Here is an 11870-nt window from a genome sequence, read left to right as displayed (position 1 = left end):
ATATTTTTACTGTGATGAACATTTTGATTATTATGAATGCAAAGAAAACTAAGTGAACATTCTGTGCGAACACTATTTCGTAGAGATGGATAGGTTTGTTTTATCAAAAAAAACCGATGCAAATATTACGAATAAATCCTAGGAGTAAGTTAAAGCAAAAATATTCATTTTAAAATCAAATATGAATTATTAGCAAACTAAAAGCAGAAATATTTAAAATTAGCTATCATAAATGGAATACTAATGCCTTATGCATTAAGTGAAGTCTGCGAGCGCAAAAAATTTGTTGCATTCGAAAATCACCGAACATACGAGTAGAACTTGAAACTCCGCTATGTCTATGTTTATTGAATCGCAGTATGCTTACCATCATTAATATGTATAGATCATATGTATTAGGAAGCCACACCATTTGCGTTTCTCTCCCCCAAAACCTTTGAGTACTTTATGTAATTTCGTGAATGATTTATTAAGCAGAAAGCGAGTGATTAATGAAGATTTTAACGTTATTGATATAAATTACTCGTCTTGTGCCGCTCTATTTCCATCGATGTTTCGTGTAATCGATACGATAATAAAAAGCCATCCAATCAATGTCTCGCATCCGTGGTACTCGAGTCGAGAGCAGCGTCGTCGTTTCGCGTCGGATTATTCACAGCGGGCTTGGATCTATTATTTTAACACTATGTACGAGTATACCTCGAACAACCAACATGCAAATGAAGTGAAGATTGCAAATCCAAACTAACCACACATCCACATAATATACGTATGTTTTAAGCCTTGTTCCTCAGAATCGAACTACATAACGTTGGGTCTATTCAGGATACCAAAAATTCAAAAGAATCTTAGACTTTAGTTACGAAAATATCAACTTACTGGAAATTTTTCCATACGTTGTTTGCCTTATAAATAATTCGTGAATATGCCCGGGCCTCTGTGTTTTTTAGGGAAATATTCTTTAACCTTCACCCACTTCACATGTTCACAGTTCACGACTAATCTATCACCTCACACTAAGCAACTTGAAGTTTTACAAGTTTAGGGGTACCCAACAGGGTATGCGACCCACTTTTTCATACATCAGGGTGGACCAAACGACAATAAATGAATTTAATTCCGATTGATCAAAGGTATGGTAATATCGATAGGTACCTATGCTAATGCAACATATTGAAAACATAAAAAAACTTACCTAGGTACCTAATAGAAAGAAGGTGTTCAATATTTCTAGCATTGATGATCTCGTGGAACTAAGTTTTTATAATCTTGCGAGGTTTGGCGACTTAATTTTTACAGAACTTCCCTTTAATCCTTTTTGATAATGTAGCCAAGGAAATCAGTTTTGCAATCATCACCTTTAATTAGTATTGAACTGCAACTACAGTGTGAAATAAACAATGAATGTTCGATTCTCCAGTCTGCTGCTGTCTGCGCTTATTTAATCAATGCGAGTGAGCCTCGGACTAAAAGCATTGTATTATCCTTTATCGAAGCCCGTCGGGTGTCATTGCGCGTCACGTTACTGGCTCTATAGCTTGGAGGCACGGTTTTAATTTAATTCCGAGTGTACTTTCAATAATTGAAACGCTAGTAATATTAATAAAGTAAAAATATTACTGGGGCGTGCTTATTCCGTCATTATGGTTCATTTAATGTATTTCAAAAATAGTTACAATGAAACATGGTTATTTATACACTTTCGAGAGAAAAAAGGTCTACTCAACTGTGACTTACGCTAGCCAGATTCATCCAACATCATGTTTAACATATTTCATCGTCACTATCTAAATGCAGAAACTGTGTTGCCGCATTTAAGAGAAGATATCTCATTTCCGCAAGTCCATTTAGCAGATGGCCTGGAAATGGTTTGTATACCCTTCTTTCAAGGATATTCTCAGAATAACTTGCTACTCGATTAGCTAATTTTGTCCCGGGTATTAGGCCCATGGGTATTCAGATACGACGCCACGAAAAAAACTGAATAGAAAATCAATATAACCAGGGTTGACTTAGAAAAACTTCCTCCTTCCCATTCGGTCTCGAAAGTTGGGGATCGTAACCTATTTTATTTAGTCGATCCTTGACTTTTATTATAACATAACATCTTTGCGGTCTTTTGGTCTATATTGTCGTTTGGTGTAGCGGTTCGAAACGACTACTATTCCGGAGGTAGTGGGTTCGATTCCCGCACAGTACAAAGTTAAACATTTGTGTGCATGAAATAATTGTTTGTATTGGACTGGGTGTTTTCTATGTATAATAAGTATGTATTTACAAAAAAAAAGTATTTAAGTATGTTTTTATCCGTTGTCTGGTACCCATAGTACAAGCTTTGCTTAGTTTGGGACTAGAAGCACAGTGTAAAATGTCCAAGGATATTTATTTCTACTTTATTTATTTTTGGAGATTGACCTTTTACACGTCAAGTTAACAGTTATATCACAGTTATCATACTCCCTCTGAGTATGTTTCATATTAATGAAATTATTATTGTACAAACCATAGCTTATCTGACCGTCAGTTGCTAATACCTAGGAATTAATTATATCGACAAGTGATTAGAATTGAAACAAGAGGCCATTATCATTTGTATTAATTAGGTACGTTTCAATAATTGTGCCGTGATTAGTAGGACGATATTATGTCACATGATAAAGTCATACTCTTCAAACAAAATATTGTCACCTTAATTAAAAAATACGAAACCGTTCGGGTATTAGGTAATTTGATTACCTAGGTTTTTATATTTCAATTTCAATTTATGCGATCCTCGTCCAAATATTTGCACGGTCTTATGAATATAACCAACCCTTTTATAACACTGATAGTCGTTTGCATATATTCCTGCCTTTTTGTCTGTAATGCTCAAATTATTATGAGGATAGAACCCTTCAAAACTCGATGGTGGACTTCAAGCGCCCTAAATCGATAAGAAGGTGTGCTAATACGCCAATACGTATTATTATCGAGGATATCCCGGATTACGTTTATCCGTTCCATTTTCTTGGGAGGCATAAAAGAAAACTATTACGATAATATGCTAACTACGGTCTGCAAGACTGCGCTAAGCCTGTAAAGCCTTGTCCACAACAGCAACCACCTATATAGGAAACTATTTTTACTATAATATAAAGTAGCTAAAGCACAGCCAATTAGATTTCCTTGCATGAGAATAAGTTAGAGAGAATTTATAAAAACCTTTTTATCATATAAGGTTTTAATAAATTATCTTCTAGTTTGGTCTATGACTAACTCTGTAATACTTATACTATTTATTTTGATTTTACCTTGTTATAACTTAAATATTGACCACCTTATAATATTACTTTGCAAAGCGAACTTTTGCTGGCGTCTGAAAACGCTGCCAAGCATGTGGTTTCACTAAAGAGACACTACTAACATCACGGTTTGAAAATAAAATGGCGCTTGACACTGCACACACAAAGTAGTCGTAACGGTCAATACCAGGGCGAAAGGCGACTCGTGTCAGAACTTTTGTAGACGATTGCAGTGTCATTTGCCGATAAAATGTTTTCTACCAACTGGGACACCGAGCACATGCTTTGTTCGATTTTCAACAAGTTACGAATGGCGAAGTTAAATAATAATGATGATCTTGCATTTCTGAAGAGAATTCGTAGTTTTGAGAATGACAGCATTTGAGAAACTAATGAGGATTCAAGATCACTCACTTGTCTATCCTGTCATTATTATTTTTTTCATGGTAGTAGTTTGGTAGATAGAATGTCATATTATTACCTTAATATTTCAAAAATCTATTTTTAGAAAACCAATGTGGACATGCCCTAGGAAAGGTAATGAGGTTACTCGGGATATCCGCACGTAAACAAAGTAGTGGGTGAATGTTCACTGAATATCTATATTTGTATACATTTACGGAGGAAAAATAAACTCTTTTCACTTGCGTTTGGACTCTATGTAAAAACATTGAAAGTACGAAAATGTACTTAGCTTATGATTTGAGAAACTTACGAGAGTCCTATACTGAATCTGAATTTAATTTAAAGGTAAATCAGTTTGATATTATTATGTAGGCACTATCTAGTTTCTTTTAAATGCACATACCTACAAAAACAGTAAAGCAAGAATCCATTTTGTTTACAATTTTGGAATATTGAATTATTAATTCTCACCGCCGAGCAAACCTTCTGCCGAGGAGAAATAAAAGAACAATTTGAATGTTTATGGATTCTGTTTGAAAGTGATTAATTGTACTTGTACCTGTGAGCTGAGGAAGGAAGCCAAGCAACTCCAGTGGGAAATCTAAAACTCCTTCGAGACCTTTAGAAATTAAATCACAAGAAAATACAGGAGAGGAAAAAGTCCTAAACGAAACGAAAGACAATAAATGGATAAGACGACGAAGGAAATAAAATAAAAGTTTGCTACAAAGAGCATTAAGGGCTTAGCAGATTCTGTTGTGCTGTTTGTTCAATACTAAAGATCGATCTTTGCTCTCGCATTCTAATCCGCCTACACATACTAAGTAGACAATTTTATAAGAACAACGAGGATCACAAACAGAGTAATTTACATTGCAAACAAGAATTAGGTATTAATGGTTTAGAAGCAATGTTTGTAGCCTCTGTCTCTAAGCTTCATAATGAATTCTGTTTTATTTTTAAGTAGGTGTTACTTGAACGCAACGGTTTCATTATTTCACAGTGTAAAACATAATTTATTTTCTTGGACAACCTGATTGTCTGATTATTTGATTCAAGCCTGCAAGGTCCTGCTTAACCAAACTGGAAATGTTCATACAAAATGATTTGTTTGACTGACCTGAAGATTTAACGCTAGTCTCATAAGCATTAGCACACTCAGACGTTACGATAACACTTGGATAGAAACCTTTTAGAGGTAAAGCAACCTAGACCATTGTGTTCATATAGGCGTGGAAGTCTTACGCCCATATTCATATAACATTACTATGAGGCCTCACAGTGCTCGTGGACGCACAGGGTGACACATAAACCAATCACAGAGCTCTATTCAACGCTATTCAACGCAAATTTGGGGCTTCACTTAAGCAAGCATCGTTTATGAATACGGGCGTTAGAACAAAAATGGGTGGAAGTACCTATGTTAACTTTATGCAGGTACCTACCTACTTTATAGAACAGTAGTATCTTATAAACTGTAGTGTATTTTGTCATTATTGCAGTTAAACTCGTATCTAAATATATAAAAGGAGAAACTGACTGACTGACTGACAGATCAACGCACAACCTAAACGGCTAAACGTAGGCACTTGAAATTTGGAAGGGACGTAGCTTAGGTACCGTAGAGGTGCACTAAGAAAGGAATTCCCGAAATTCCCACGGGAACGGGAATTAGCGGGAAAAACGGGATTCACGCGTACGAAGTCGCGGGCGGCCGCTAGTAAAGTATAAACAAAGTGTTTCGTGTTCATCTTATTCAACACGATTTAGATAAGTACCTACACGGATTTGTACAATAGCTATAGGTATAAACAAAGCCATCGCACAAAATTGTTTTTCGTTACGGAATCCATTGTTGCTACTCGTAAAGCCCGAATTTTAGCTTCTGGCTATAAATATATACGTGCTTGGATATTATCCTTATTAGATTATCTGCGAAGTGGAAGATTAAACTCGAGATCATTAAGCCAGCGTGATTAAAAATTCAACGTTGTTCCCGTAGAGAGAAACTCAGAATTAGTGGAAGTAAGATTATGTCCTATTAATAATAACATCGTGCTAGTATACAGTAGTATACAAACTGACCGTTCAAAGTACATAAAGGCTACGGAGAGCTGAAGTTCTAAGAAAGATTTAAATTGCAGTCTTGTTCAAAGTAGGGCGGAGTAGCATAAGGATGCACTGTTGATTGTAGACATATTGGAACGAAATTGGCTCTCTTTGCCTGGAAATATTCCATCGCTGAATTTTAAAGGCTGAAAAAGATGGAACGGTTTCGTAAAGGTCCAAAATGATTCAATATGTGAGCGAGCGTATATTACTTTGGTAAGTATTCCGTTATTGAAACTAACTGTAAATGCAAATTCCAGAATGTTTATCCAAAATGGAATTATGAATTCCATATTGATTTCACATTGTTTGTTATAACTACTAAATGGGTCTTCATAAAACTTCGACCATTTAAAAGTTTTGGGATCGGAATTCCGCGTAGGCTCCTTAATTCGTTCCGGTCAAACATTGTCCTCCCGGGATCACATTTTTCCCATTAAATTATTATTATTACTTATAAATGTGACCCGCTAGCAAAGAATTTGATTAACATTAAAATACCTATATTTTAGTTAGAATGTTTTGATCTTGAGTTTGTATTAAAGTTATTACGAATATTTGTTTCATCTACCTACGAGTAGAATATTTATTGCTATTACATAAAAAATATGTAGGAATATTATGATATTATGTATTACAGTATAATAAGTTGGAGTCCAAAAAATTTAAATATGTAATGAAATGTTAGCATGTAAGTAAATTCTTTTTTCAAGAGAATTTGATATTAATTTAATTCAAATAAAATAGCATATACGTATAAACATTTTCAATGTATTAGAGACTTTTCCAGTAGTAAAGAATTCATTTATAAAATACTCAAACACGCCTGATATCAAGTGTAGATATTATAAAGTGTAGGTTTAATAAACAGTCTAAATTATGGTAAGTCATTCCAAAAAGGCTCTTTAATATAAGAATACCTAGGAATATTTATGATTGTAGGACACTTAGGACTTAATATTATACAATACAGCTCCACACGAGTGCCTACAAAATAAAACTTAGTCACGTGCCTACACTTAGCAATCCCAAATTTTGATCTCAAGTTTAAGATGACTCGCACTTACTAAGTTATTAAAATTATATATCCTACTTTCCTACTTAATATTATAAATGCGAAAGTTTGGATGTCTGGATGTTTGTTACTCTTTCACGCAAAAACTACTGAACGGATTTTGATGAAACTTTACAGTATTATTGTTTATAACCCAGAATAACATATAGGCTCTAATTTACGACGATCTGTGTCAAACTGAATTTCACGCGGATTAACTCGATTTGCACGTGGTGTGCACTTGTTATAGGAGCTGCAACAGTTATACTGTGTAACCTGCTTTGAACGTTTTGTATGTTATGGGTGTATCCCTGTTTTGTGCACCAAATTGTAATTATACAAAAAAAGCTGCTACAGTATGTGCATAAAAATTTATAATAAAATCCCAGAGATATTTAAGACAGGGTCAACTAATGCAATGATACGAAATCTCAAAAATTGGCTGATAGACTGCTGTATCTACAACATTAATGACTTTTTTAATGACCATTTTGCATGCTAAAAATGTTAGCAGAATAGTAAGCACTGTGTAAATTATATTATAAGACCTCATATGTAAAATACCTATTCTATGCAATAAATGTTTGAATTTGAATTTGAAAAAATGTAGCATTGAGAGTCACATCTCAAACTTTTTTTTTTAAATAACTTGAAAAAATATAGTTGCTTAAAGTCCCACCTTCTTATTTGTTAATTGCGGCCAATTCATTCATTATTTTTTAAACAATAAAAACAAGCTACTAGTAGAACAATTGCCGATTCGTAATTGCCTTTTTAAGAAAATCTTATGCTTTTCTTTTAAAAACCTGAATGTTACATTCGGTTAAAGATACGCGTGGTAATACTATGACCTTCATCAGAAACTAGTTACAGTGTGAGATTTATTGTGTAAATCGTAGCAAATAATGAAAGCCATCAAGATGAAAATGGTAAAACTTCGTTGGAGCCCTAGAATTTCACTAGGCTTTTATTTGCACAGTGGCGCCAAGTTAGACCATCTATAATAATGCTGGAATGTTGATGACGTGTATAGCGACGTGTCCATATCCTACGCAAATTTTAAAAAAAATCCCATGTTTTGAGATGAGCTTCTTCATACAAACTCTTCCCGTTTTCATGAGCGGAAAATTCTCATAAAGCCAATTTTACCTTATTTAACTGGACCCAATTTCAATGAACGCCGAGTTAATATGATTTCATATTACTCTCATAATGTTTATACTAAAATTAATTTGTCAATTAAGTAATTAGGTTCCACCCTTACCCTACAAAATCATTCATCCTTTTTTTGATAGATAAAATATTTTTTGCAGACCGCAATTATTCCCTCTGCTTTTGGAAATCAATAAAATAATAATGAAAATATAGTACCTAAAATATAGCGCCATTACATGTGCGCTGGAATCAAGATATACGATTTCCAACAGTGGTCTGTGGTTGACTTGGAATCAGTATTAAAAATAACGGTATGTACTTAACATACCTTGACTGGTGGTCGCTCAAGTATCCTTGATCACGGTCTCTGACGCGATCCCTGGAACAATTTAACTATGAAAATTCCTATTCACTAGCCAATTTAATTTTAATTTAAAGTGCAAAATAATAAGGCTGAGTTGCACCACCTTGTTTTAACCGTAACAATAGCAGGTGCTTTTTGTATGGAATTTGACAGATTTTTGACGTTTGTCAAAGCTAAAGAAAGATGGTGCAACTCAGCCTAAGTAATAGTATTTTGGCTATAATAGCAGAATAACAAGATTTGTTGGTCTCCTGCAATAATTGAGACCATTTTGTCTCACTGTTGTACACTGTGCTATCATGTAATCGTCACATATTTTGAGACAATTAAATAGGTACTTTCTATCTGTATTCTTTTTGAATCGATGTAACAAAGATGATATCAAGTAATCGTCATGTCTTTTGATAAAAGGAACTAAATTAATTGATTTATTTATTTATAAATACAAACCTGGTATTGTGGTCACTCAAATAGCCACGTTCGCGTTCCCGGTCCCGCTCACGCTCTCGCATTAGTTCGTTGCGGTCACTGAAACAAATAAATCGGTTAGAAAATGATGCTTTACATACAAATATGTCTATGAATTATCTTGAGACTGTAATCTGCATTTTTCTTGAGATTTTTTTCACATTTACCTACAGCTTTTAGGAAACCTTCAAAGACTCCAGTTGGAGTCAACTCATTCACTACGAGTAAATATTTCCATTTTAGTTTAGATTGGAATCAACATTGATGTGATTTCATTAAAAGAACTTTAACTAAAGTCATTTCAGATAGACAACGATATTGGATCGAAAGCTCTTTGAACATTCAGATTCAAAGAGTATATAAAAGTACAATGGGGTTTTGTTAAGGCTTTCTTCTCTTTGTGATTTGAGATTGACCTTTTTACATTCATTGCGAGATTTTAACAATGAAAGAAAGGTTAATTTTCCTTGTTTTAATTTCTGACGAAATGTCTTTTCTGGGCCCGGTATAAAATTAAGCAAGGATTTGGGACAATACATATCGAGATGTACCAAAATTAAATCTATACTTTTAATAAATCTGTAGAGAGGTCAATTCTGTACATGAACTATATTTTCAAAATAACTATCAGGGGGTGATTAGTGATCGATACTGATGCCAAAAATGCAATCAGTAAAATTTTTGTCTGTCTGTCTGTCTGTCCGTCTGTATGTTCCTTATAGAAACAAAAACTACTCGACGGATTTTAACGAAACTTGGTACAATTATTCGTCATACTCCTNTGTCAATATCTTTTTAGCTTTTAACGCAAATCTAGTCTTCAAAGCAGTTTAATCGATTTATTTTATTTTCAAAATCGATATTTTATTGTCTATGATGGCCGCAGGAACATCACTATACATGGACTCCCAGCAATAAAGTACGGTAATGCCTCGTACAGATTTTATCGGCAAAAATTATGGAACTTGATAGGTTTTAGACCATGCCACGCACCAAAACGTCCGGAAGTTGTAATAGTATTATAGAATAAACGTTAAAAGACTTATTTATTTAATTTTTCAATGCTTAAGTGTCCATTAGAACGAAAGGGTGCTTAATGTATTAAAAAAAATAGAAAATAATTATGATGGGTTAATGTTTTTTGGCGGTTTTTTAGGCGGTTTCTGACAATGTCCTTTAAAATAGAGTCCAAATATTTATTAAAAATGAAAAGTTCTAATTTCCTGTCATGTTCCATAGAAGATTTTTCTCATAAAAATCTAACCCTATCATGCTTTCAGTTTACTGGCCTTGGTAACGTCGTCTCTCAAATCCCACTATATTTTAATGAAAGTGTGACCCTTGTTCTTGTGAATAAGCTTCCATAATTATCTATAAATATATATCCCAATGAGAATGTGACGTGCATCTTTAGAGACATTCTACTATGAAGATGGAAAATTCAAATCGCTATAACTCTTTAAAAAGCAAATATTTTCGATTTGTAATCGCACTTTTTTATATAAATTTGCTTATATAATCTATATATATAAAAGAAAGTCGTGTTAGTTACTCCACTTATAACTCAAGAACGGCTGAACCGATTTAGCTGAAAATTGTCAGGGAGGTAGTTTAGAGCCAGGAGAAAGACATAGGATACTTTTTATCCCGTTCGAAATTAAAAAAAAAGTCTGCTTATTTATTGCCATTAAGGCGGAATAAAGTTCGCCGGGTCAGCTAGTCAGAATATAATAAGTAAAATCCATGCGCAAAAAAAATTTTTTTTTGTTGACCGGTGTAATTTGTACCTACTTGAAAACTTTATGTTGTAACTCCTAATACAATATTTTTTGATTATTGATAAAATTAAACTGCCCACAGATTCTAGCCTTAGCTGTAATAGTTGAAATACAAACAGGGCCTGATTTTTTTGCCCTTATGTTTATTAAATTGTTTGTTCAGTTTAGAAACATGAACGTGACATAATCCTTATTCAATACAACACCTACATTTTTGTTTCTGCAATTATTATACCGATCTTGTCGCGACAAGAAAAAAATTCCGTGCTTTTAAGCGAATTTGTAAAAAGTATTATTGGCAGGTAGCTAATAGCTCAAAAGATAGGTTCCCATAATTGATTTTTATTATTCGTGGTGCATATCTTTTCTTATTAATAGGTTACTAAACCTTTGTTTGTCACCTGTCATCCGCGTACCAATGGATGGAAGTCGAAAATTAACTTCGAACTCCTCCTAAATTCTTCTGATTAATTTCGTTGCGGGTCCAATGACAGTCCAACTTTCACCCGGGCCGATCTTGACATTCACTGGTTGGATTTTTATTACCGATCAAGCTGTAGATCCTAGGCTAGTGACTACACAGAAGTTGCAGTGGTGGGAACTTGAGGTGGGAATAACACCAGCAGTTATGCCTGATGAAATTCATGTTTCTTTGGACAAAACCCCAATACACATCCTCATACTGTGAGCACATCCAAAGCCCACAAGATCTAAAATATATCGCCCCCAATAGAGACGGCATTACCTAATAGATGCAGAACTAAGAGGCAAACTGTAATAGGTGATCATAATACATCCATCTCGGTCGCAGATATGACGAGTCATAGAAGAGAAGCTCAATAATACAAACAAAATGTATCAAACAGTTGTATCCGCTAAAATTATTTTGTGATTAAGTAAATTTACCTGTACGGGACTATTCTCACCTCTCGTTCCTACCGCTGCAACTCCTGTGTAACCAGGATCTACAGCTTGACCGCCAATAAAAACCCAACCAGTGAAGGTCAAGTTTGTCCCGGGGAAAGTTAACTGTCATTGGACCCGTAACGAAATTGATCAGATGAACATAAAAGGAGTTCTTGTAGTTCAAATTACCTGTAGTATCCGTCCCGATCAGAACGAGCGCTGTGCTGCCTCTCCACGCCCAATCGATGCGGCAGCGGCAGCGTAGACGACCGGCTGCCTCCACCAGAGCACTGGGATGCTGGTCCTGGTTGAAGAATATCATCTTTTCTTTATCATCATCATCATCATTA

The 11870-nt window shown here is 34.5% G+C and overlaps 1 protein-coding gene across 8 annotated transcripts in view; it reads right to left on the bottom strand.

The window, feature by feature from the left end:
* Positions 1–11870, bottom strand: part of sif (guanine nucleotide exchange factor still life) — a 114689-nt gene that overhangs the window by 81914 nt on the left and 20905 nt on the right. For all 8 annotated transcript variants that reach the window (XM_028319079.1, XM_028319076.1, XM_028319075.1 and 5 more), the window contains 3 exons: positions 11710–11824; positions 8819–8896; positions 8333–8383 (listed from right to left, as the gene is read on the bottom strand). In XM_028319079.1, coding sequence (XP_028174880.1) covers positions 8333–8383; positions 8819–8896; positions 11710–11824 — 244 coding nt within the window. The remainder of the gene's footprint in view (positions 1–8332; positions 8384–8818; positions 8897–11709; positions 11825–11870) is intronic.

The sequence above is a fragment of the Ostrinia furnacalis genome, unplaced genomic scaffold, assembly GCF_004193835.3.
Source record: "Ostrinia furnacalis isolate ACB-3 unplaced genomic scaffold, ASM419383v2 OfSCF7086, whole genome shotgun sequence".
NCBI classification, from domain to species: domain Eukaryota; kingdom Metazoa; phylum Arthropoda; class Insecta; order Lepidoptera; family Crambidae; genus Ostrinia; species Ostrinia furnacalis.
The sequence above is the reverse complement of the archived record's forward strand: the minus strand, read 5'-3'. Positions and strand labels throughout refer to the sequence as shown.